Source organism: Dioscorea cayenensis, chromosome 18 (genome assembly GCF_009730915.1).
Source record: "Dioscorea cayenensis subsp. rotundata cultivar TDr96_F1 chromosome 18, TDr96_F1_v2_PseudoChromosome.rev07_lg8_w22 25.fasta, whole genome shotgun sequence".
In the NCBI taxonomy this organism is placed as follows: domain Eukaryota; kingdom Viridiplantae; phylum Streptophyta; class Magnoliopsida; order Dioscoreales; family Dioscoreaceae; genus Dioscorea; species Dioscorea cayenensis.
In genome coordinates, this window is record NC_052488.1 from 20459121 (window position 1) to 20485350 (window position 26230).

Consider the following 26230-nt stretch of genomic DNA (forward strand, 5'->3'; position numbering starts at 1 on the left):
GTATGAGTAGTGGTTTTGTGCGTATGATTTCAACACCCTATATATGTATCTCCCCTCACTTGTTTCTACTGAAATTTGTACATGTCTTTGACTTTCATGACGGGCTAACCACTAGTTAACAAAAAATTAAGTCTTTTTATAATTCATACTATAAAGAAAATTTAAGATTGCAAAGTAGCATATTAATGTTTTATTTCTAATTAAAAAATAAATAAACCACTAAAAGTTTAATCTTTCTTGAAACTTCTTTTTTTTCGATTTATTAGAGAATTTAGAGTGAATATGAGCTAGTAAAAAGTTTTCACAAACAATTTTTTTAATAACATATTTATGACTATTTCTTTTTTTAAAGAAAATTTTTTAAGATTATTTTTGTTTCATTTTACAATTAAACACTGATTTTTTAGGTTCTGAATTTTTTATAACCTTTGCATGGCATGGCATGAAATAATAAAGCTTGGGTTTTAACTAAATTAAATAAAAAAAAATCCAAATTGATGCATTTATTAAAAGTAAATTTTTTATTGTTATTTATTTATTTATTTTGAGAAATATGGACAATCCATGAGAAATTTTTTTTTGATTTTTAAATAAGGAGATAAATGAGATATGTTGTCTATCACAATGGTGGTTGCATTGTTTTTATTAAACAAAAAATATCTTACTAAAATTTTGATTAAAATATTTATATGTAGTTATAAAATGAAAGAAAATTATGTTTTAATCTGTATGATTTAATCCCACCCCTGTGATTTAAATAAATCAAAAGTTTAAATCTATTCAAATAAGCCCAATTGTAGCCCATGGGCCCAAAACAATGTTATCAATGAAATGGATTCAACGAACGGCCGGGGTTCAAGTTCTTTGCCTCTCGCCGTTTCTAGGGTTTCGCGTTCCCCATCGAAATGGCGAGAGATCGAGAGGCTTCGCAGTCGCCGCAGCAGCAGTATACGGTGGAGGAGCTCGTGGCTGTGAATCCTTACAATCCCGACATCCTCACCGATCTCGAGAACTATGTCAATGAGCAGGTGTGTCCCTCTGGTTTTGATTTGAATTTCTCTTTGTTCTATCGTTTTCGTTAAAATTGGCTGGTATGTTCATGCGAATTGATTTTATTGATGCGGGAAAGATTTGATTTTTTGATGTTTGGGGCAACGAAAATTCGTAACTTTCGATTTTAAGGACGAGAACTTAAATATTTTACGCGTCAAACTTTGTTGTTACTTAATTTCTGGTTGGTTTATTGTTCTTACATATTGAAGTTGTTGATTTGAAAAAAGATTTGATTTTGGATGCTTGTGGTGAGAAAAGTTCAGAGCTTTTGAGTTATATGCATGAGAATTTATGTCTCCGGGTCATATGTTATTGCTTGCTTGTTCGAATGAGACTTTAAATATCAACATATAATCTGATTGGTGTGTTGGGGCAAAAATCACATCCAAACTAAAAAATGTGGTTTAATTGCATGATTGTAAAATAAAATTGTGCCAGTTAAATATTTAAGAATATTGAGGATGGTGGTAGACCACTGACTTAAGTGATCATTGTCCAAATTGGCATTGACCATTGACTTTGAATCATGCAAATGTGGTATGCGGTACACAGCTTGTCTTTTGAGAATATGTTAACCATTGGTGGTTTAACCAGACAGATTAACTTTGTAAATATTGTATCTTGTTTGGCGATCTTCGTGTATCTCCATGGAGCAGAGTGGGAAAGTTAATATGTTGGTCATAGGATCAAGATGCTTGCATTGCATTGCCTTGTTCTCTATTCCTTTGAGTATTCCCCTTTAGTGCTTGATGTTTCTTTATAAATTTGCCTTTATCCATTGGGCTTTGACACATCATGATGTGGGAACCGTCCTAGGCAAGACTGTTTATTATGTTTTCATGTAGTATTGTGCGCGAGCCTTCATGCATATCATACTTTGGATACCCTCAAGAAGCAGAATGAGGCAGTTAATCATTTCACATATAAATTTGAGATGCTTGCATGGTCTTTGCCTTTTGATCTATTTAGTGTAATTAAAAGCGCTAGGCGCCCTTGAGGCGATGAGAATGTAAATCACCTAAGGTGTTAAGCAACACTCTTGGCGCTCGCTTGAGTGACATGAAGCATGATTTTAAAAAATAAAAAAAAATTGCTGAAATTGCATAAGATTGAACTTAAAGTACTATAAAAATCATCTACTAAAATAAAATTATTAACATAATATGTTGCTTCAATATGCTGCTTCAATAATCTTCTCAAAGTAGAATTTCTTCCCAATTAAACTTCTTTATCTTTCACATAAAATATCTCAAGTTTTCTTTTACCTTTCTTATGAAGTTACTTTTTTTCTTCATCTCTTTCTTTGCTTTATTTCTTTCTTTGCTTTATTCTCTCCTAAAAAGTCTCTCTATATTCTCAATAGTTGCCTTTGTTTGTTTTGAAAAAATAGAAAACCTCTCTTCTTAATTGTTGCACTTTCTAGGTATAATTGTTTATATTCTTGAAGAGCATTTGTTACTTTATAATATAGTTCCCTAAAAAGCATTTTGAACATGTAAAAAAAAGAAAACTAACAGAGGCAATGTTTTTCTTGCTTTTTTTGCATTGCGCTTTAGGCAGCAATTCTTTGATGGCGCCTCGCCTAGAGGGTTATAAGACATTATAGCCTTGCCTCGCTTGGGCGCTTACGCAAGCACTTTTTGCACTTTTAATAACACTAGATCTATTCCTTTCAATTCTTCCTTCTGTCACTTTCTGTTTTCCCCGTATTGCTTTTATCCATTGGCCTGTGAGTTTGACTTTTGAATGTACATCATGATGTGGGAAATCTTTATAAAACATATATCAGTATCATGATTGAACATATTAGTTAGTAGACCCATCCTGGCCAGGGCCTTCGTTATTACATTATTATATAACACTGTGTGCAATCCTTCATGCACATCATACTTTCTTAGAATTATTTACGCAAGTTATAAGCAGACTTGCTTGGTATGTAAAATTTTAGTGTTCTGTGTGGCCTATTGATTTTTGGAACTTTGCTTATGGAAAGCTTCCTGCTCAATTTATTGGCCTCAGCTGTTTGTCTAGTTGCCTGCTTTTTTTATAGTTGTTGTATTCCATTTATCTCCATCAATTTTAATGTCAATTTTATTCACCATGCTACCTCTTATTCATGATATAGGTTACAAATCAAACATATAGTTTGGATGCAAACCTCTGCCTTCTTCGCTTTTATCAGGTAAGGAAAATGCCTCCACAGTTGTAAGAGGAATATTTGGTTCCTTGTAAAAATGAGCCGCGTTACTCTTCTTACATCTTTTACAGTTTGAGCCAGAACGCATGAATATCCAGATTGTAGCTCGGATCTTGATTAAGGTATGTGAGTGTTTAAACTAAGAAATAGGAAAGTATAACAAGAAAATTTGTCTTGCAAATAAAAGCCTTATGATCCTGTGTTGTCATCCTTTCTTACTTTGGTATTCTGCTTCTGCTTCTGACAGGCTCTCATGGCTATGCCAGCTCCAGACTTTGGCCTCTGTCTCTATTTAATCCCTGAACAAGTGGTATAATTTTATTTCTACTGTGTAATTGAGTGTATAATTGAGATTTGAGGCAAGGTTGCATGATTATACTGCCTTGAATAAACCCTACTTTTGTCTAAATTTATAGCTTGATATCATGTTAGCCAATTTTTTTTTTCTGCCTGCCTTACCAGCAAATGGAGGAGCAGTTTAAGACCTTGATTGTTCTCTCTCACTACCTTGAGGTATGTAGTCTGACCTGTGATGGTCTAAGAATGTCATTTGTTGATGTTCATGGTCTAACTTTTTTTATATGATGAACTTTCTTTGGTGAACCAGACAGCGAGATTCCGTCAATTCTGGGATGAAGCAGCAAAACACCGTAGCATACTTGAAGTTATTCCAGGTAACATGAATTTTTGCAATACTTGCAGTCATTTCTGTTTCTTGGAAATGCCTCTCGTTGTTAAAGTTAGAACATGGCTAATGTTGCATTTGTATCTAGTCTAATTTTAAATGGTTTACCTGCTAAATTACTATATTTCCTTTTCAAACTATGGTCCAACAATTGGTCATATTCTTACTTGTAATTCATTTGGACATGTAAAAATTTTGTTCTAGATCTCGATCCTGACTAGATGAAATATTTATTTTTCTCACAAATATTTATGATTAATAATTTTAATTGAATAAAGAGATTTGGTTCAGGTTTTGAGCAAGCAATTCAAGCTTATGCAATTCATATCCTCTCATTAACCTACCAGAAGGTACCCAGGCCTGTGCTCGCAGAGGTAATCAATTAAGCCTTTTGTTTTTATCTTTTTATTCATTAAGATTCAGATCCCATTGTACTTGTACCAAGAGAGAAAAAAGTAAAGCAAATCGATGGAATCTAAAATCTTCTATCTTCTTCGGCCAAGGCTACTCATGAACGTCCCAATGTGTGCTATATCACATCCGGTGTCATTTTTAGCATCTGATTCTAAAGTTTATTGATCAGGCAATCAATCTTGAAGGTCCAGCATTGGACAAAACTTTAGAGTATCAGGTCGCAAACTGTGGCTGGGTCCTCGAGAAGGGTCATGGTCGAGATCAGCTTATTGTTCTTCCACGCAATGAGTTCAACCATCCAGAGCTGAAGAAGAACACCGAAGACAGCATGCCATTAGATCATGTTGCAGGCATCTTCCCCATTCTTGGCTGACTTAGCTTTTGCATTTGAAAACAAATCATCTCGGCGTATCGCTTCTCGTAGGGTTCTTGTAATGAAACTTTGGATTTTTGGCTACCAAATCCACAGTTTGAAATATATCATTTGAATGAATTTGGGATTTTCAGCAATTCAAACTCATGTTGTTCTTTTTGTTATTAATTTATATAAATTTTGTCAGTCTTATTCAGCCTCTTGTAATGAAATTTTTTTCTGTATTATTATGCATGGTGTTTTTCGCAATTGAGAAAATTTTCGGATAAGTAAATAATTTAATAGAAATTCAATCAACCAAACCATTGAACCACAACAATCTGCCAAGCAATTATGTTACAGAAACAAATCCTAAATCAGATTGTTCATGCACAATGACATCTTCAACTCGCAAATTCTGAAAATCACTGAAAAGGTCCTGGAAAGTATATGATCCTGGCAATGAAGCTGTGGCAGTCCATAATTCCAATGCAAGCTGCTCATGAACTTTTTCTGATACATGAACAGAATCCCACCACAAATACTCATTTGAATCTTCACACACTTCATAATTATCCTTTTTCTTCTTTCTTCCACAACTATTTATTCCTCTAAATGCCCCCTTCCCACAACAAGCATTCACTGCATCCTTGAATCCTATAAGAACAGAAAAATTTTGCTTATATCCCTTCTTTTTTGTTTCTGCATGAATGGGAAGAATTAAAGGAGGTATATAGAAAGAGAATTACCATATTCTGAAGGAAAATGGATTCTCTTATCCATCCATTCAAAGAAATTTGAATGAACATACTTAAATCCTTTGTAAATGTGTTGTTGTATAATGAGAGTAGCTGAAAGTGCTCTGTTATGTGCCATTGCAATCTCAGAGACTTCCTCAAAACAGCTTCCATTCTTAGTATTTGGATTCAATGCTCTTAGACTTGGCATGCAACCCAATGGCATTAAATCCAACACACAAAACTTCCTAGCTCCTCTTTCATATAAATCCTGCCAATATATATATATAAATATGTGATTCTTTTTTTAAAAAAAGGAAAAAAAGAAAAAAAAATTATGGTAAACTCACTTGGATTGCTTGTGATAAGTTGCCAGTGACCATTCCTACAAAATCTTCAACTGAGAAGGTCTCTTGCATGTTAGGATTGAAGGTATATCCATGGAGGTAGTCATTGGTTCCAATGCTGATTAAATACACTGCTTTTGATATCAATGTCTTGGCCTCTGTTTCACCAAGCTCTTCTTGCAAGGATTTCTGCAACTCCTCAAACTGTTTGATTTGTGTCTCAAAGTTGATCACCTGCATTTATTCACTCATTATAATAAAAGAAAAGCTTCATTAATTCTGCATTTATTAAAATATGTATATGAATATATAAGACAATTAAAAAAACACTCACCAATCCTTGATTAGTTTCAGATAGAATTCCAGCTCCTGCTGATGCAAAGTTGGCACCATTGATGAACTTAGCAGAAGGTTGCAAGAATGGTGGAATTGCAGGTATGTTTGCAAGTTCAGCTGCAGAAATGAAATCAAAGGTTTTAATATGCATTGCGGTTCAATTTCTGATTATAAATACTAACCGATGAAGTCTACAAGCACACGGCCATCAGAAAATCTCCCGGTCGGGCCATTGAAAAATCCGTTTCGACCGTATGGATGATAATCTGCCTTAAAGTTTGCCACAGACTTAATGTGATTGTTTGTTCCTGCATCAACTATAGAGTCACCAAAGATGAACAAGGCAGATGTTGGAGTTTTCAATGAACTCGATATCGAATATCTTGCAAGTGTTGTTATTACAATGAGTAGAACAAAGGAAGGGGATGATTTTGGAGTTGCCATTGTGTCTTTAGTTTGTTCAACATGTACATAGCTTTGAACTCAATATAATCATTCAAACTTTCAGATAAAATAAAAAAATAAAAAAATTTGAAAGTTTCAAGGTTTGCTTTTGGCTGATGTTTGTGTTTGATTGGTTTGGAATTATAAGCTTTCTGTATTCCAAATGGCAGATTAACATGATTTGTTAATTGTTTTCATTTAGTTAATGATCAATTGAATTAGTCAAAAGTTCAATTCATTTTGTGTTTTATTTTGTCTCTTGTTCTACTCTTGAACCTTGCTTTATTAACTTAATTTAATCTTTATAAGCACAATACCTCAAGTGTTTTTGAATTAAAAAAAAAAACTCAATATTTTTAGATCAAACCTTGCTTTATTAATTTAATTTAAACTTTATAAACACAATACCTTAAGTGATTTTAAATTAAAATAACTCAATTTATAACTCACATTTTATAAAACATTAAACTAAATACTCACACAAAATCAAAACAAGACCAACAACTCTAAGTTATTAACATTTTTGTAAAATCTGAACCTAAACTGTAACATTTTTGTAAAAAATAAACTCTAAATAAAAAAACTAAATTAAAAATAAAGTGTATCTATATATATATATAAACAAACTGTAGCATCTTTATGTCATTGAAATGACATAACTTGATAACATCTTCAGACAGAATGAAAAATTTTGAAGATAAGATTTGAAGGAAGAATCTTTTATCTTTCAAAAAAAGAAAAAAATAAAAAAAGCAGCAAATTTTCTTCAGATTATATTCCTTGTAACCTTGTTTAGTTAGTGTTTGCTGACGCTGACATGCCAATTAAATATGAAGAAATAAATATGTTTATCCTATAATTACTTAACTTTTTGTCTTATCTATACATTATATACTTTCTATAACTTTGTATTTTGGAGACATTCAATGTATCATATCACCCATTATGGATCTCCTGATTTGTCTGTGGAAATGATCAAATTTCATAACATGGTACACAGTTGTAACATGCTTTCAATATTTAATTTCTCAAATGTTATAACATATATATATATATATATATATATATATATATATATATATATATATATATATTTATAACCATTTTCTTTTGGTGACCAACCTTTGATTCTTGGAACTTTGTTAGATAGGAAATGGTCAAAGGTTGTATAATTTAATAAGAATAATCAGACATTAAGTTATTTCAGCTCTAAACACAATAATTATGTTATGCTTATAGGAAAGAGTAAAATTAATCTTCTATTTCTTATAAATATTAATGTGTATTATAAATCGCCCATTTATTTGAGATATGTTTTTATAAGCTTTTATTGTTCTTAGTTTAAGTATTTCAATAAAATATATCAGTTTTATTTTTTATGAAAACGGACCGGTTATAATGGCTTACATATCTCCTATGGATAAATCTCTTATCATGCTATCTGAAAAAGGGCGAGAGCACTCCTCACAATCAAACTTTAGATCTCTCACTTCAAAAACGTGGTGTGAATCACTAGGCTATGCCCGGTAACCATACCATTTTTTTTAAAAATTTAAAGATAATGAGAAAAGAATTAAACAATGATTGGAGAGGAATTAAAAAGAGGAAATTCTTTGATTAGTGAGCTAATAGTCCTCTGGCTGGTACAACAAAGAATAAACATGATAAGTCTACAACCTATTTCAACCATTTTGTTAAAATATAATAATCAATTTGATAATTTTTTTTAAGCTTAAATTAAATAATCATCAATTTGGTTTGACTTTTTAATATTTAAAAAAAAAATCCAATTTTAGAGTGGTTGTTTTTGAAAATTTTTAAAAATAAAAAAACAGTCTTCTTCATCATTAACTCAAAAAAATTCTTAACTAACTATTTTTTAATACAAACATAAGATATTCAACCCTCAAAATTTAAATTTCTGACAATTTTCAAAAAACATTTATCTTAAAAATAACAGAAATTATATAAAAAAAATATTAATAATTTGTCCTCATTTGAATGTGGGCCCATCTCATTCTCTCCCATTTGAACTTGGGCCCACAATGTCTTAACCTGGGCCTATATAAAGGCCCAAACTCCATCTTTCTTATTCCCTTCTCCTCCTCCTCTCCTCCGCGATTCCCGTCACCGCCCGGTGACCCAAATGGCCAACACTCGCCGGCTCAGCAAGATCAAGAGCGTTCTCAAGCGCTGGCACTCATCCAGCCGTCTAGGCTCCTCCTCCTCCTCCTCATCCATCTCCCGAGATTACGACACGTGGCACCCCTCCACCACGGACGGTGATCCCGTGCCATCCGGTCTCCACGCGGTGCTCGTCGGCAAAGATCGCCGCCGCTACCTAATCCGCGCTGACCTCGTCGATCACCCCGTATTCCGCCGTCTCGCCGGACACGACGTCAACGCCGGCGGCGACGCCACCGTCGTCGGCTGCGAGGTCGTCCTCTTCGAGCACTTGCTTTGGATGCTCGAGAACTCCGATCCCGCCACCGAGTCACTCGACGATCTCGCTCAGTTCTATGAGTGTTGACTCGCTGGCGCACTTTAACCCTTTTACACTGTTCCCGCGATTAAACTACCGCTTCTGGCCACGGTTTGCTCATATACCCCTCCAAAAATTTGAAAAAAATATATATATATATACAAAAATATATATATTGGTCTTCTGCTGCAATATCTAATGTTTGAGGGGTGTAGACTGTAAATTTTGCGAGTGATAAATCAATATATTTTGTTGTTTATTTTATTATTCTTCTTCTTAATTTTTAAAAAATATTAAATATTGATCAGTTGGAAAAAAATGGGATCCATTTGTCATTAAAGAGATGTGATTAGTTGCTAGCTAATTAAGTTTTATTGTTTCAGACTTACCTCCATGTCTCTTGCTAAATTAATAGTTTAATAAAATGGTTAATTTATTGATAAAAATAAATAAGAAACAAATGTTTATCAATGAGGATGACATAGCAGAACCAGTGGGTTAGTTTATTGATAATTACCCGTGCTTTATGATTATAATTCACTTTTTGGGTCTATTTAGGAGTTTTGTGTGAGAAATATCTTTTGTTCTTCCCATTCAGAGTTGTATGACAGGAGGATTTATCTTTAGAAGGTCAGTTAAATTATTATAATTGGTTCACTTTTATACCAATTTATTTTTTATTTATTTGTGGATTTTGTAAAATATAAAAAAAAACAAAAAAAATGACACAACTCTCACAAGTATCAAATAATGCTTGGTTTGATCCTGCATGGAAATGGGTGCTCTCTTGTATTTTAATCCTTGTCTTTTTACTGATACATTATTAGCCAGGTTGGCAGTGTGTGTTAAATATAAATAAATAAATGAATGATCCCTTTGATAATTATTTTTTTAGTGTCATTATTTTTATTTGTTCTCTTTTGTAAAGGCATACATCACTAGTGAATCTCGTGATCTCACCAAATATTACTGGCTTGCTAATTTTAATTTTTCTTATTTTGTTTTGTTTCATGTTATATTGTTTTGCTTCAATATATATACACACACACATATAAACAAAATGAATTTTTTTATTTAAAACTATGACATTAACTGATATTTTTTAGTTCATTAATTAATGTATATATATATATATATATAGATAGATAGATATATGGTTTGTTGTTTTATTGTTTGATTTTTGCATTGACAATAATCAAACAAATACATGGAGGAGAAAAATGGTCTATTTTGATACTAGTTATATTGGTCATATTTCTTTCAATACATTAGTGATTAATATGTGTGTGTTAGTATTATTTAATATATACTCTACCCCATCATCTTTAATTTATAGGCCTACATGCATGCAAAATTTCAAGAATATCATCATGAATAAATACATTATTAATTTTCTGAATTATTGGTCAAATTTTCATTACAAACAACTAGAAATCAAGAGCATGATTTAATTAATTTTTAATTAAAAAGAAAATAAGGGAACATGATTTAGTGGAATAGATGGAAAGAGTTTTAAATTTTTAATAACTCCACTTGTTGGTTGTGATGCACCAAATAGAGTACTGACATATATAGTAACATAAGTACCAAGAACTAGCATTAGTACTTAATTAAACTTAATTATAACTAACACTCCAGTCACCCATTCCACTTATTGATCTAATCCTCTTTTATTGAAATTTTTTTAAAATATTTTTTTAATAGAAAAGTGCATTAAATGGTACTAGAATGACTAGAGTGATTAATTATCATTAAACCATGAATTGATTACCTTGAGAAATGAACTAAGAAAAGAGGTCTTCGAGAAAAAAAGACCACATGGCATGTTCCTCAATTAAAATCATTAATTAAAGTGTATGTAATTAGTAAACTTGATTAACATGAAATCTCTCATTGAGAATTGAATCAAATCACAAGATTGATTTCTTGGTTTCTTTGGAAAAGGGGATGATGCATGTTTGCTTACATGCATGAACCTTTGGAATGTGGCTTTCAAGCTTTTTGAGAGCTGGGAATGAAATTTGGTGGGAAGCAAACATCAATGTGTCTTGTGGTTAGGGGCCATGCATAAAAGTTCCTAATATTTTGGGATGATTGATTTATCAATTAGGTAATTAATGTACGACTCGAGTAGTATTTTTGGAGATTAATTTCTGTGGTGTTTTAGATTTGGCAATATCAAGAATATGAATACAATAAAACTTTACTCTTATAGTACTGATTATCAGTATAGTTCAAAATTATATACTAAGAATTATATTTGTGGGTCATGGTGTAGGTTCTCTATGAGAGGAATAATGTTTTCTTTCCAATAGAGTTGCATAGCAGTAGAGATTTTATTCTTAAAGGGTCATTAAACTACCGTGACAAGCACATCTTTGTACTTATTTGTCTTTTTTTTAATGATGCTTTATCATTTTTTTAAAAATATATATATAAAAAAAATCATATAAAAGAGAAAGAATGGTTGGGCAATTGGAAGACTCATTGAATTAAGGGCCATTTTTATGAGCATTATCTTATTATTATCACTTGTGTTTTATAATTTATATTATTTAATATCAATTTATTTGTTAATATAACTTTGTTTCTCAGTTAAATAATATTTAATTTTATATTCAAACAGGCATCAATATGGGGATGTAGCTCAAATGGTAGAGCGCTCGCTTTGCATGCGAGAGGCACGGGGTTCGATCCCCCGCATCTCCAAATATTTTAATTTTTTTTTTATTTACTTTTGTGCTTCAAATGTACGTTTTTTTTCCCCTACTAACAACTAAAAGAGTACACAGTTACACACTATCTTCACATTGATACTATACAAAAATTGATGAAGAAAAAAATACAATAGCTTCAATAATTACTTCACTAAAGCAACACTTTCCAAATCACAGTTCCATGTGGAATTTATTTTTCAAATGATAATAACACAACGTCAAGCAACCACATTGAATTACTAATGTCTCATGATACCATTTTCTTGGGTCTTAATTACTGAATATGATGAGAATTAAGAATTAATCAGAGCATGGATCTCAGCCTGTCATTCTCTGTTTGTACATGGTTTCTAGTGATATCCTTCAAACCAGGACAACCATTGAGAGTCATGGTCAGCTCCAACTCATTCTGAAGCATTTCGATGACTTGTTTAACACCGTGCTCTCCCTTCGCAGCTAGACCATATATTATCGGCCGGCCAATCTGCTCAATAGAATAATATCAACAACAGTAAGCAAGATACAGAAACCCAACCTGTATCAATCACTCAAAAATGTCCAAATGAACAGATACCATAACAGCATTTGCACCGAGCGCCAATGCCTTGAAAACATCAGTTCCCCGGCGAACTCCTCCGTCTAATATGATAGGAACTGCTCCAGAGACAACTCTCACAACCTGTTTTACAAGTGTGACATGAATATGGTTATCATTCAATTGTGTTTTTAACTTGTATTGGAGGAGTGATTGATTAATTAAGAAGCAAAGAAAACCTCCTCAAGAGCTGATATTGATGCTGGAACATAATCGAGCTGACGAGCACCATGATTGGATACAATAATGCCTGCTACTCCTGCTTCAACTGCCTTTCTAGCTGCTCATTTTTGTCGATCATAATTCAGCTTTCAGTTATTTTTGTTTTGGCAAATCTCAGAGGAGGAAAATTTGTATGAGCAAGATTAAGCTTATTACCATCTTCTGCAGTGAGGATACCCTTGAGTAGAATTGGCAACTTTGTACTCGACCTCAGCCATTCAACGTCCTGTGGAAATTGAAGACAATAATAAATATGCATGAATACACTCATTAATATTTAGCTGTCATAACTTTTCTAACATAGTTGATCAGGAAAAAAAATTTAGTATATGTTTCTCACATAGCTCAATTACCTTCCAAGATACAGCATCATCTAGAGTTGCAGAAGGTAAGGCTTTGAGATCAGAACCACCTTTCTGCCCAAAGAAAAATAAGAAGAAATAATACTTTGCTTAAAAATCATGTTGCTAAAGCTGTATGCTCTCGGTTACAGTTACAATATTACGATCTAAACTAGCTACAGCCTACGGTAAAATGGTTTTCTCCAAAATGTAACAAGCTGTAAATTATCAAAGTGTGTATTAATTCATACTCACTGATTTAACGTTGACTGACAGTAGGCCTTCAAGGTTTGCAAATTTTGGTATCACAAACCTGTAGAAGAAATCAGTTTACGATATTTCTTGCTAATATAACAAATTTATTCAGATAAATGATCATGAAGAAAAGCCATGTCTTTTAGCACTTAATTGATGCCCATTTCAAACATGTATATATCTATTTGTCTCATGACATGTCACATTAATAGTAGAGAATCAAAGGCAGAAGGATGAGGAAACAAGAATTACTTGTTTTTTAAACCAACTTCCCTTCGACCAAGCCTGGGTCTGTCGACTGTTAAAACAATGGCTTTGAACCCATTGCTCTCAGCTCTCTTTACCAATTTCATGGAAACATCCCGTTGTTTGATAACCTGTTCAGAAAAAAAGGTCATAAAGGAAACTAGCAAAAAGAATCAGATCATCAACAATCAACAATTCTAAATTGGACCCAGTTGATCATAATTAAGTACATATAGTTGAAAAAACCGGACTGCATCACAGCTTGAAGCAACCTCCTCAATAGTACAGTTGGATGAAAAGGATAAAACCTGAAAACAAGAAGGGAACTCTAGTATATATGACACCTAAATTCATAATAATGTTAAAAACCAAAACCATATATATAAAGTACCATAATTGCATTGCATGCTGCTGCTGCTCTTGCGACCGCCACTTCTCCTGAAAGTAAAAGAAAAGCTTAGATAACTGATAAGGACTTTCAATAATGTATTAAAAAATAATATATGGTTAACCATCGACCAAGTGGTCTATTGGTAGTCAGGTCTTTGTTGAAACTCTTCACACGTGCTAAAAATTCGAATCAGCGCACATTCCTCTAAGAGGAGAGGATGAGTAGATAATGTTGCATTAAAGAATAATATATGGGAACAAAAACCTTCATGGTGTGCCAACTTGTGAAAGGCAGTAGGAGCAACCATGATAGGTGCTGCCATTTTAAATCCTAATAAGCTTGTGGACATATCAATCTTGCTCACATCTATTAGGACCCTCGGCCGAAACCTAAACAAAGCCCACAAAAAAGAATGTAATCCTGATAATACCCTGCTGCATGATAAATAAACCAGACTACCAGAGTATAAAAAATAGTAGATATTACAAAATTCTTTGAAAAGCTTTGATATTTTCGCTCAGAGTATATTCATCCTCAGCTCCTCCTCTGAAGAAATCATAATTCTTCTTCAGAAGAATTTTCCTGGCAAGCTCTTCAAACTCATTCAATTTAACTGGTTCAAACTCCATAAATTCACTGCTTCACATAAGAACAAACAAAATAATCTTAGGAACACTCACAAAAGACTTCAAGTACATAAACTTGGAGCTAGCACATTTCATGAATAAAGTCATCTGATGCAATTCAGGATCACAATCAACAGACAACAACACCACCTAAGAAGATATTCATTAACTCCATGAAACAAACATACATCATTAATACATAAGAAAACATACCCAAATACAAGAGAAATTGGACACTGAGAAGATCAAGGGGGTGCTGAACGGAAAAATATCCAGATATAAAATGGGAATGAGGAACAATAAGGAAAAAGACAAGGGAAAGGATGAGATAATTCTGCAATTTGATCTGTTGGGTTATTTGGGCTTCCCTCCTATGTGGAAAAAGCCCAACCCAAGTCTTTGGCTCATAAGGATTAGGGTTAATTTTTCAGGAAGTCACCCAACTTTGCCTTATTATCATTTTGGTCATCCAATTTCAAAATGTATCAAAATGGTCACTCAAGTTATAAAAACTTTCACCGGGAAGTCACCCGAGACTCTCCGTCGCCCAATAGCCTACGTGGCGACCGTAAAAGCCCAGTCAACCACTGATGTAAACATTATCAAGCTTACGTGGCTTGTCCACGTCAGATTAAGTCGCTGAGTCATCAAAACAATGACACCTCAGCCCTTTCTTCTTCTTCTTCTTCTTCTTCTTGTCTTCTGATTCTTCTTCTCTACATTCTTCTTCTAAGTCCTTTCTCCTTCTTTTTCTTCTTTCTCTGGTTCTTCTTCTCTACCCTCTTCTTCTTTGTGCCATTGTTCTAGAGACTTTTGAATCTAATCTCTTTTTATTTATTTATTTTTTCATGTTTCTCAAACTGTTTCCTAAGATAAAATGCTCTTTATTGCCATGTCAGACCGTCATCTGTTCATTTCATTGTCAGGAGATGATCATGAGATGATGGTGTTCGTCCACAACTATCATCTCTATTGACTCCACTGGTTGATGTGATTCAACTGGATAAATTTGTAAAAAAAATGTTTTTTCTTTTGTCAAGCTTTGCATTTGTCAAGCTTAAGCAAGTAACCCTTACCTAGTGAATGATATATGCATAACATGTCAGGCATCTCTTTTCTCTTTTGCTTTTTTGTGGGAGAGAGAGATGATGATGATGATGATGATGATGATGATGATGAAGGACCTTATATCATCGACGCCATGGAGGTGTGAGGAGCCTGACAAGTCGATGATGCCAAGCTGAAGGTTACAGCTAACCCGACGAGACCTCCACCATGCACGCCCTCTCAAGTGCTCCGTCTCTCATCCAAGTCCATCCTCAACATGAGCTCGAGATCGACCCCGAGCTCCGCTACAGCTTCCATCGAAATGCCCAGGTTTTCTCCTCTCCTTTTCTTTTTTCTGTGGATAAAAACCATGCTTTTGAGGATTTAGGGTTTTGAGAAGACTCTCACTAATTCGGTTGTTTCTTTTAACTCATTTTGTTAGACAGGACTTGCATTGATTTCTTCAAGTCTCGAGAACAATGGCATGAAGAAGAAGAGGGTAGAGAAGAAGAAGAACCAGAGAAAGAAGAGAAAGAAGAGAAAGAAGAAAAAGAAGGAGAAAGGACTGAGAAGAAGAATGTAGAGAAGAAGAATCAGAAGACAAGAAGAAGAAGAAGAAGAAGAATAAGAAGAAGAAAGGGCTGAGGTGTCATTGTTTTGATGACTCAGCGACTTAATCTGACGTGGACAAGCCACGTAAGCTTGATAATGTTTACATCAGTGGTTGACTGGGCTTTTACGGTCGCCACGTAGGTTATTGGGCGACGGAGAGTCTCGGGTGACTTCCCGGTGAAAGTTTTTATAACTTGAGTGACCATTTTGATACATTTTGAAATTGGATGACCAAAATGATAATAAGGCAAAGTTGGGTGACTTCCTGAAAAATTAACCCTAAGGATTAAGGGGTTGTATGAAAATGCAGAGACAGAGAGAAAAGAAAGGACTAGAAAATGAAGGATACAAGATACATTATTATTATTATTATTATTTTTTTGCAGTTTTTCATACAGTTTGGCTGAACTACATTTCTGCACGATTCTCACTTGTTCACCATTTGATTGTGCTGAAATTTGGTGTGGAGTTTAGCAAGACATTGTTCTAAAATCTGAACGGTCGGAACTGTGGTTTTTACCCTCGATTTGATGGGGTTTTTCACGTCAAGATTGGGTGGTCATAGTTGCGTATGGTTGTTTTGATTTCTTGCTCATTCTCACTACAAAATTGCTGCAGTTACAACTTATATCAGTTTATTCCTCACAAGTTGATATAGATCCGAAAATTGGTCTTGCTGCTGTTCTATTCTCTTTAAATCAGGTGACATTCCGTTGATTGAAGCCTAACGTGATCATAAAAAAACTCTCCCAAAATGAGTTGCTCTTGTATTCAGCTTGAATCCTGACCCTCGACTACTTTGCCCTCAACCCATAACTCTAACAACAATAACTATTGGGGCAATTAATTTCAATTCACTCTAATTCCCTCCGTCCACATATATTAGGACGTAAATGCCCTTATCCCCTCAGTCTAACAACATGGTTCATTTCACTGGTGGCCACATAAGTTTCATAAGTATAACGCTATGGCCACAAAAGTTTTTTTTATAAAGTTGTGGCCATTTATATTCACTCTGGTTGCATGGGAGGCCACAACGGGCTGTTTCGGGGCTACTTCAGGCGAATTTGATGATGTGGCTCCCAGCAGGGTTTATTAAATTCATAACACTATCTCGTGTGGCAGTCCACCTCATCGATCGATTGGGTAATGGCCATGTCAGCTCCACATTGGCATCACACGTGGCAGTGATCCATGTAGACAATCCCCAATATTCTAGCCCTAGTTCACAGACGAGCAACCTCGCTCCCGAATTCTTTTTTCTCTCAGCCAGACTAAGGCATCGCTCTAGCAAGAATCGGGCACCATTTCGGCTAGAACCAGGCATCACTCCGACCAGACTCCGGCATGATTCCGCCCAGTTTGTTTATAAAGGAGTTAAGATTGTGAGAAGTTCAATCTGTTTGTCAAGGAGTCGAGATTGTCTTTGTATTGTGAGATTGAAATATAATTTTGTTTTGAATGAATGAATATTTACAAGATTGTGAGAAGTTAAATTTACTTTACTAAAATTTACTTCACAGCCTAAGTCTCAATGTGAGAAATTCTCCAGTGTTTGTATTAGTTATTGGTTCTATTGTGCAACTTAATTTGGGTTATTATTTTTTCATTTGTTTCTTCATTTGAATTATTATTTCAATTGTGCAATTTTTACCTGATAATTATTCTTGGCAACCTTCCCCTAAGAATTTCTTAAAGTTATTGTTTCAATTTCAGTTGTGTAATTGAATGAAGATCAAATCTGTAGGATCTTCAAAATCTGCAAAATTATTGTACCAATTTGTATACTAAAACCCGGGGAAAGAATATGAGGGAAAAACTAGACATGAAAAACCTGGGGAAAGAGTTACTAAAATTTGGGAAAATAGAAAAGCTACAAATCTGTATGCAATGCTGAAAGCTGGGGAAAAATCTGGGAAAAAACTAGGGAAAAAATTAGACAATACAGCATAATTGAATCATGAGAAAAATCTGGTTTGTATGCAAAGCTAAACATGGGGAAAAATCTAGGGAAAAATCTGCAAATCATACTGAAACATGAGAAGAAATTGTACACAATAAAAATATGCAGATCATACTGAAACATGAGAAGAAATTCTGCACAATGGAAATCTGCAGAAATCTGCAGATCATATTGAAACATGATAAGAAATTCTGCACAATAGAAATTTGCAGATCATACTGAAACATGAGAAGAAATTCTGCCTAGAAATATGCAAAAATTTGGAAAAAAACTGCAGAAAATTACTAACCTGTCAATACACAATACTTAAACAAGACATAACATATTTAATCTGCACAATAGAAACCTTGTCAATACACAATACTTAAATCTTCACATTTAATTACTACAATACACAATACTTAAAGAAGACAAAACACAGAACAATTAAACAACACATCATCAAATTAAACAACCTTGTCAATATATAACTGACAATGCTTATAATAGAATTTTGAGACATTAAACAACACAGAAACAACAACCAAACTAAAGTTGGAAAACTGATACAATTCCCAGCTATTCAATTCCCAGTTTACATTAAACAAAAATATTAACACTCTATATTAAAACTCCAGGCAATCTGCAGCTTCACACTTGACTAAGGTTGGCATCAAGATCAGCTCTAACTGGGGAAGAAACCATGTTTGCAGGTGGAGATTGAGTTGCTCTTGTGCAGTAGATGCCCTAGTCTGGCTGAGAGGAAAAAGAATTCGGGAGCGAGGTTGCTCGTCTGTGAACTAGGGCTAGAATATTTGGGATTGTCTACAGGGATCACTGCCATGTGTGATGCCGACGTGGAGCTGACATGGCCATTACCCAATCGTCTGATGAGGTGGATTGTCACGTGGGATAGTGTTATGAATTTAATAAACCCCGTTGGCAGCCATATCATCAAATTCGCCTAAAATAGCCCCGAAACAGCCCGTTGTGGCCTCCCATGCAACTGGAGTGAACATAAATGACCACAACGTTATAAAAAAAACTTTTGTGGTTATAGCGTTATACTTATAAAACTTATGTGGCCACTAGTGAAATGAAGTAATGAACCCTCTAACAACACTAATAGTCCAAGGGTACTTATTGTAATTTCGTTCTCTCCATAACTCTTCAGTTGTACTGAATGGACCCCAATACCCTTCCCGCCTGTGAGTACCGGAAGCAAAGGTCAAGGCCTGTGAGTACCGGAAGCAAAGGTCAAGGGTAATTTATGTAATCTTCCCATTCGATACTCAGCTTCTTCTCTTCCTTTCCTTCAGATAACTTTCTCCCATTCTCTCCTTTCCCAACCTAACATACAAAAATTGATGAAGATAAATACAATAGCTTCAATAATTTCTTTTATTATAACAGCAACAGTTCCCTAAATCACACTACCATACGGAATTTATTTTCAAATAATAATACTAATAACACAACATCAAGTAACCACATTGAATTACTAATGTCTCATCATGAAACCATTTTCTTGGGTCTTGATTACTGAATATGATAAGAATTAAGAATTAATCAGAGCATGGATCTCAGCCTGTCATGCTCTGTTTGTACATGGTTTCTAGTGATATCCTTCGAACCAGGACAACCATTGAGAGTCATGGTCAGCTCTAACTCATTCTGAAGCATTTCGATGACTCGTCTAACACCGTACTCTCCCTTCGCAGCCAGACCGTATATTATCGGCCGTCCAATCTGCTCAACAGAATAATATCATCAATAGAAAGCAAAAAATTCAACCTGTATCAATCACTCAAAGATGTGCAAGTGAACAAATACCATAACAGCATTTGCACCGAGAGCCAATGCCTTGAAAACATCGGTTCCCCGGCGAATTCCTCCGTCTAATATGATAGGAACTGCTCCAGACACAGCTCTCACAACCTGTTTTACAAGTGTGACATGAATCTGATTCTCATTCGCTAACTTGTATTGGAGGAGTGATTGAGTAACAAGCAAAGGATACCTCCTCAAGAGCTGATATTGAGGCTGGAACATAATCGAGCTGACGAGCACCATGATTAGATACAATAATGCCTGCTACTCCTGCTTCCACTGCCTTTCTAGCTGCTCATTTTTGTCAATCATAATTCAGCTTTCAGTTATTTTTGTTTTTGTAAATCTCAGAGGAGGAAAATTTGTATGTGCAAGATTAAGTTTATTACCGTCTTCTGCAGTGAGGATACCCTTGAGTAGAATTGGCAACTTTGTAATCGATCTCAGCCATTCGATGTCCTGTGGAAGTTGAAGACAATATGAATGAATACATTCATTATATCTGTCATAATTTTTCTTGCATAGTTTATCAGAAAAAAAAAAAGAATATGTTTCTCACACAGCTCAATTACCTTCCAAGATAGAGAATCATCTAGAGTTGCGGTAGCGATGGCTTCCAGATCAGAACCACCTTTCTGCCCAAAGAAAAATAAGAAGAAAATTATACTTAATAATTCATGCTGCTAACAATGGTCATTACTAGTGTCCGTCTGCTTTCAGTCACAGTTACGACATTGCTATGTAAACTGGCTACGCCCTACAATAAAAATGGTTTTTTTATCCAAAAATTCCACAAGCTGTAAATTTCTCAAAGTGTGTATTTCATACTCACTGATTTAACATTCACTGACAATAGGCCTTCAAGGTTTGCAAACTTTGGCATCACAAACCTGTAGAAGAAATCAGTTTAACATAACAAATGAAAGGGCAAACAATCAAGCACCTCAATGCATTTTATAGCTTAACACTCAGATATATGATCACAAAAATGTCTGATTCAAACATTCATCAATAGTCTCATGACATGTCACAACCTAAGAGAATCAAAGGAAGAAAAGCAAAAGGGAAACAATTTACTTGTTTTTTATGCCAGCTTCCCTTCGACCAAGCCTGGGCATGTCAGCAGTTAAAACAAGAGCTTTGTACCCATTGCTCTCAGCTCTCTTCACCAACTTCATGCAAACATCCCGTTGTTTCCAAACCTGCTCCGATAAAAGGTCATAAAGGAAACTTTAAAAAGATTCAGATCAGAGAGAATCAACAATCGAAAACCAGAATCAATGGATCATACATATAGCTGATAGAACCGGATTGCGTCACAACTCAAAGCAACCTCCTCAATGGTACAGTGGGATGCAAAGGATAAAACCTGAAAACAAGAAGGGAACTCTAGGATGACTCCCAAATTTATAAAGTTCAATACCAAAACCATATAAATTAAGTACCATAATAGTGTTACATGCTGCTGCTGCTCTAGCAACAGCCACTTCTCCTGAAAGTAAAAGAGAGGCTTGGATCAGGACTTACAATGATGCATTAAAGAATAGTATATGTGAACCAAAACCTTCATGGTTTGCCAACTTGAGAGCACCAGTAGGAGCAACCATGATAGGTGATGCCATTTTAAATCCTAATAAGCTTGTTGACATATCAATCTTGCTCACATCTATTAGGACCCTCGGCCGAAACCTAAACAAAGTCCACAAAAAGAATTTAATCCTGAACATACTCTGCTGCATGATAAACCAGACATTATAAAATTCTACGAAAAGCTTTGATGTTTTCGTTCAGAGTGTATTGATCCTCAGCTCCTCCGCTGAAGAAATCATAATTCATCTTCAGAAGAATTTTCCTGGCAAGCTCTTGAAACTCATCCAAATTAACTGGTTCAGACTCCATAAATTCACTGCACAACCAACATTATTGTCACAGAAAAACATCAAAATAAACTTGGCAACAATCACAAAAAACTTCAAGCACATTAAGTTGGAGCCCATTTCATGAATAAACTCACCCTAGGGAAAAAAAAACAAGAAATTGATAATAATCAGGATGAACTACATGTAAAAAATGACATAGCAAATCAAGAAACATCATAACAATAATTTCTCAAAAGCAAAATCTGTCATGATCTTTGGGTCCACACATCAGGAGTACTCTGGGAATTATCAAACATTAAATGACAGATCTTCATTTATATTCAGTCTTATGAAAAAAAAAGATTAAACCACACCAAACTCTATTGATCTCAATCATATTCAAAGCAAAAAAATCAGAAACACAGATAAAAAGGAAGTACCAACTGAATGAGCAAAAAAAGAGAAAGAAATTTAGAATAAGGACCACAAAGGAAAATCAAAGATGATACCTTTAGATGAGAAACAGCACAAAGGTACTCTAGTGAAGGAGACAAATAGAAAAGGATGAAGGAAAAGAAAGAGTAGACTGGAAGAAGAAGCAGCCACTGGAAGAAAAAAATAGCTGAATTCATGCTTGACTGTTGACATAGGAAAAACTTTAAAATAATTATTAAAAAATAATACAAAGTAAATAAATAAATAAAAATGATAATGAAACTGGGAACTATTGTACAATTGCTGAATCTAATAATATTTTCATTGACTTCATGATTCGTCTCATTTTTTTCTAAAATTTATGCAAGCAGATTTTCAGTTCAAAGATTGTTTCAGATATTAAAGCTATCTAATAATGAGCCATGAATTTCACAGTTGCACACCATGTTTAGATAACAGTTTCCAAATTATAGTCACAGAGAATTTATCATCAAATAATAATAAAAAAAAAACAGAAACAGTGCAACACGCTTGGTTCGCACATGCCATCAAGGGGCAATAGTCAAGCTACAATTCATTCTGAAGCATTTCTATGACTTGAGATCTATATTATATATATATATATATATGTGTGTGTTAATTTACTCACGTCCTTCAAATGTATTTTTTCCCTACTAATAACTAAGACAGCTCTTGCTTTTGCAATGATAATATACAAGAATTGATGAAGAAAAATACAAAAGCTTCAATAATTTTTTTTTATTATAGCAAGAGTTCCCAAATCACAGTTCCATGTGGAATTTATTTTTCAAATGATAATGATACAACATCAAGCAACCACATTGAAGTACTAATGTCTCATGAAACTATTTTCTTGGGTCTTAATTACTGAATATGATGAGAATTAAGAATTAATCAGAGCATGGATCTCAGCCTGTCATGCTCTGTTTGTACATGGTTTCTGGTGATATCCTTCAAACCAGGACAACCATTGAGGGTCATGGTCAGCTCCAACTCATTCTGAAGCATTTCGATGACTTGTCTAACACCGTTCTCTCCCTTAGCAGCTAGACCGTATATTATCGGCCGGCCAATCTGCTCAGTAGAATAATATCAACAACAGTAAGCAAGATACAGAAACTCAACCTGTATCAATCACTCAAAAATGTCCAAATGAACAAATACCATAACAGCATTTGCACCGAGCGCCAATGCCTTGAAAACATCAGTTCCCCGGCGAATTCCTCCGTCTAATATGATAGGAACCGCTCCAGAGACAGCTCTAACGACCTGTTTTACAAGTGTGACATGAACATGATTCTCGATCATTCAATTGTGTTTTTAACTTGTATTGGAGGAGTGATTGACTAATTAAGAAGCAAAGAATACCTCTTCAAGAGCTGATATTGACGCTGGAGCATAATCGAGCTGACGAGCACCGTGATTGGATACAATAATGCCTGCTACTCTTGCTTCAACTGCCTTTCTAGCTGCTCATTTTTGTCGATCATAATTCAGCTTTCAGTTATTTTTGTTTTTGTAAATCTCATAGTTGAAAAATTTGTATGAGCAAGATTAAGTTTATTACCATCTTCTGCAGTGAGGATACCCTTGAGTAGAATTGGCAACTTTGTAATCGATCTCAGCCATTCGATGTCCTGTGAAAGTTGAAGAAAATATGCATGAATACACTCATTTTAGCCGTCATAGCTTTTCTAACATAGTTGATCAGGAAAAAATTTAGTATATGTTTCTCACATAGCTCAATTACCTTCCAAGATACAGAATCATCTAGAGTTGCAGAAGAAAAGGCTTCAAGATCAGAACCACCTTCCTGCCCAGAGAAAAATAAGAAGAAATAATACTTTGCTTAAAAATAATGTTGCTAACGATCGTCACTACTAGCAATCAGCTGCTCTCGGTTACAGTTACGATATTACTATCTAAACTAGCTACGCCCTATGATAAAATGGTTTTCTCCAAAATGTCACAAGCTGTAAATTATCAAAGTGTGTATCCATACTCACTGATTTAACATTCACTGACAGTAGGCCTTCAAGGTTTGCAAATTTTGGTATCACAAACCTGTAGAAGAAATCAATTTAAGATCTTTCTTGCTAATATAACAAATGAAAGGGCAAACAATCAAGTAGCTCATTACATTTTACAGTTTAATATTCAGATATATGATCATGAAGGAAAGCAATGTCTTTTAGCATTTAATTGATGTCCATTTCAAACATGCATCTATTTGTCTTATGACATGCCACAATATGAGAGTATCAAAGGAAGAAGCATGAGGAAACAAGAATTACTTGTTTTTTATGTCAGCTTCCCTTCGACCAAGCCTGGGTGTGTCAACTGTTAAAACAATGGCTTTGAACCCATTGCTCTCAGCTCGCTTCACCAAGGTTATGCAAACATCCCGTTGTTTGTAAATCTGTTCAGATAAAAGGTCATAAAAGAAACTCGAAAAAGAATCAGATCGGAAAGAATCAACAATTCTAAATTGGACTCAGTGGATCATACGTACATATAGTTGAAAAAACCGGACCGCATCACAGCTGGAAGCAACCTCCTCAATAGTACTGTTGGATGAAAAGGATAAAACCTGAAAACAAGAAGGGAACTCTAGTATGACACCCAAATTCATAAAGTTAAATACTAAAACCATATAAAGCACCATAATAGTATTGCACGCCGCCGCTGCTCTTGCAACCGCCACTTCCCCTGAGTTTAAAAGAAAGGCTTAGAAAAGGACTTTCAATGATGCACTGAGGAATAATATATGCGAACAAAAACCTTCACGGTTTGCCAACTTGAGCAAGCCAGTAGGAGCAACCATGATAGGCGCTGCCATTTTAAATCCTAATAAGCTTGTCGACATATCAATCTTGCTCACATCTATTAGGACCCTTGGTCGAAACCTGCACAAGTCCACAAAAGAATTAATCTTGAACACACTCTGCTGCATCTGCATGATAAACCACAGTATCAAAAGTAGCAGATATTACAAAATTCTTTGAAAAGCTTTGATATTTTCTCTCAGAGTATATCGATCCTCAGCTCCTCCGCTGAAGAAATCATAATTCATCTTCAGAAGAATTTTCCTGGCAAGCTCTTCAAACTCATTCAAATTAACTGGTCCAGACTCCATAAATTCACTGCTTCACAGAATAACAACAAAATAATCTTAGGAACACTCACAAAAAACTTCAAGTACATAAAGTTGGAGCCCATTTCATGAATAAACTCAACTAGGGACAAAAAAACCCCCAGAAATTGATAAGAATCAGGATGAACTACATGCAAAAGATGGCATGCAAATCAAGAAGAATTATAACAATAATTTCTGAAAAGGAAAATCAGTTATGATCCTTGGGGTCCATGCTTCTGGGAATTATGAACCATTAAATGAGAACTGTTCATTTATAATCAATCATATGAAAAACTACTGAAAAAGCAAACATTCTCTGCCTACACCAACCTTATAATAGATCTCAATCATCTTCAAAGCAAAAAAATCAGAAACACAGATAAAAAGGAAATACCAACTGAATCAACAAAAAAGAGAAAAAAAAAATTTAGAATGAGGACCACAAAGAAGGATCAAAGATGATACCTTTAGATGAGAAACAGCTCAAAGGTGCTCTTGGAGAAATAGGAGACAAATACTTGGAGAAAAACTAGAAGAGGATGGAGGAGACGAAATAAGAGAGTGGAAGAAAGCAAGACTTGGAGAAAAAAACTGGAATGATTGACAGGAAAAACTTTAAAAGTTTTATTTAAAAAATAATATTAATAAATAATTATAATAATGAAATGGGAATTATTGTATTATTGCAGTATTTAATATATATATATATCATGTAATCTTGATAATAGAAAAAATACTCCTCATACGGGACTCCCGTTTAACTCAAGTGCATTACAAGTTGAGAGATTCAAACCCGAGATCCATCAATCATGAGGCACAATAGAAACTGCTATGCTATAGCCCGATTTCTTATTTAATAATATTTTTTTTTAAAATTTTAAAATTAATAAAATTAATGTAATCTTATT

The 26230-nt window shown here is 34.4% G+C and overlaps 6 protein-coding genes and 1 non-coding gene across 10 annotated transcripts; 3 read left to right on the forward strand and 4 right to left on the reverse strand.

Moving 5' to 3' along the window:
• The first annotated feature begins 853 nt into the window (after positions 1 to 853).
• On the forward strand, positions 854 to 4908 carry LOC120282288 (eukaryotic translation initiation factor 3 subunit K). The gene is made up of 8 exons (XM_039289065.1): positions 854 to 1028; positions 3179 to 3235; positions 3322 to 3372; positions 3498 to 3560; positions 3713 to 3763; positions 3858 to 3924; positions 4227 to 4309; positions 4519 to 4908. Exons 1-8 carry the CDS (start codon positions 906 to 908, stop codon positions 4720 to 4722), a joined length of 699 nt encoding a protein of 232 aa, XP_039144999.1. The 5' UTR covers positions 854 to 905; the 3' UTR covers positions 4723 to 4908.
• Positions 4909 to 4979: 71 nt separating this feature from the next.
• Positions 4980 to 6565, reverse strand: LOC120282289 (GDSL esterase/lipase 1-like). The gene is made up of 5 exons (XM_039289066.1): positions 6304 to 6565; positions 6120 to 6238; positions 5789 to 6019; positions 5451 to 5709; positions 4980 to 5358 (listed from the first exon to the last, which is right to left on the reverse strand). Exons 1-5 carry the CDS (start codon positions 6563 to 6565, stop codon positions 5054 to 5056), a joined length of 1176 nt encoding a protein of 391 aa, XP_039145000.1. The 3' UTR covers positions 4980 to 5053.
• Positions 6566 to 8666: 2101 nt separating this feature from the next.
• On the forward strand, positions 8667 to 9194 carry LOC120282291 (auxin-responsive protein SAUR78-like). The gene has a single exon (XM_039289067.1). It carries the CDS (start codon positions 8712 to 8714, stop codon positions 9093 to 9095), a length of 384 nt encoding a protein of 127 aa, XP_039145001.1. The 5' UTR covers positions 8667 to 8711; the 3' UTR covers positions 9096 to 9194.
• A 2489-nt stretch (positions 9195 to 11683) lies between these two features.
• On the forward strand, positions 11684 to 11756 carry TRNAA-UGC. Its single transcript has one exon. It is a non-coding gene; the product is annotated as a tRNA-Ala (tRNA).
• Positions 11757 to 11927: 171 nt separating this feature from the next.
• Positions 11928 to 14772, reverse strand: LOC120282286 (peroxisomal (S)-2-hydroxy-acid oxidase GLO4-like). Of its 2 annotated transcripts, none has more exons than XM_039289062.1 (12): positions 14654 to 14772; positions 14301 to 14450; positions 14079 to 14203; positions 13815 to 13861; positions 13654 to 13731; positions 13430 to 13554; positions 13178 to 13235; positions 12935 to 12997; positions 12738 to 12807; positions 12539 to 12639; positions 12339 to 12443; positions 11928 to 12248 (listed from the first exon to the last, which is right to left on the reverse strand). In XM_039289062.1, the coding sequence occupies exons 2-12, from the start codon at positions 14441 to 14443 to the stop codon at positions 12069 to 12071; spliced, it is 1095 nt and encodes a 364-aa protein (XP_039144996.1). In that variant the 5' UTR covers positions 14444 to 14450; positions 14654 to 14772; the 3' UTR covers positions 11928 to 12068. The 2 variants fall into 2 exon arrangements, with proteins under 2 accessions (XP_039144996.1, XP_039144995.1); XM_039289061.1 differs by having other exon boundaries at positions 12069 to 12248; positions 14301 to 14453; positions 14654 to 14748.
• A 4412-nt stretch (positions 14773 to 19184) lies between these two features.
• Positions 19185 to 22321, reverse strand: LOC120282285 (peroxisomal (S)-2-hydroxy-acid oxidase GLO4-like). Of its 2 annotated transcripts, XM_039289059.1 has the most exons (13): positions 22240 to 22321; positions 21628 to 21777; positions 21436 to 21560; positions 21317 to 21363; positions 21163 to 21240; positions 20949 to 21073; positions 20704 to 20761; positions 20444 to 20506; positions 20261 to 20330; positions 20062 to 20162; positions 19875 to 19979; positions 19650 to 19790; positions 19185 to 19391 (listed from the first exon to the last, which is right to left on the reverse strand). In XM_039289059.1, the coding sequence occupies exons 2-13, from the start codon at positions 21768 to 21770 to the stop codon at positions 19299 to 19301; spliced, it is 1149 nt and encodes a 382-aa protein (XP_039144993.1). In that variant the 5' UTR covers positions 21771 to 21777; positions 22240 to 22321; the 3' UTR covers positions 19185 to 19298. The 2 variants fall into 2 exon arrangements, with proteins under 2 accessions (XP_039144993.1, XP_039144994.1); XM_039289060.1 differs by lacking the exon at positions 19185 to 19391 and having other exon boundaries at positions 19419 to 19790.
• Positions 22322 to 22886: 565 nt separating this feature from the next.
• Positions 22887 to 25927, reverse strand: LOC120282287 (peroxisomal (S)-2-hydroxy-acid oxidase GLO4-like). Of its 2 annotated transcripts, none has more exons than XM_039289064.1 (12): positions 25788 to 25926; positions 25180 to 25329; positions 24968 to 25092; positions 24849 to 24895; positions 24699 to 24776; positions 24481 to 24605; positions 24193 to 24250; positions 23937 to 23999; positions 23754 to 23823; positions 23555 to 23655; positions 23351 to 23455; positions 22887 to 23260 (listed from the first exon to the last, which is right to left on the reverse strand). In XM_039289064.1, exons 2-12 carry the CDS (start codon positions 25320 to 25322, stop codon positions 23081 to 23083), a joined length of 1095 nt encoding a protein of 364 aa, XP_039144998.1. In that variant the 5' UTR covers positions 25323 to 25329; positions 25788 to 25926; the 3' UTR covers positions 22887 to 23080. The 2 variants fall into 2 exon arrangements, with proteins under 2 accessions (XP_039144998.1, XP_039144997.1); XM_039289063.1 differs by having other exon boundaries at positions 23081 to 23260; positions 25180 to 25332; positions 25788 to 25927.
• Between the last annotated feature and the right edge of the window lie 303 nt (positions 25928 to 26230).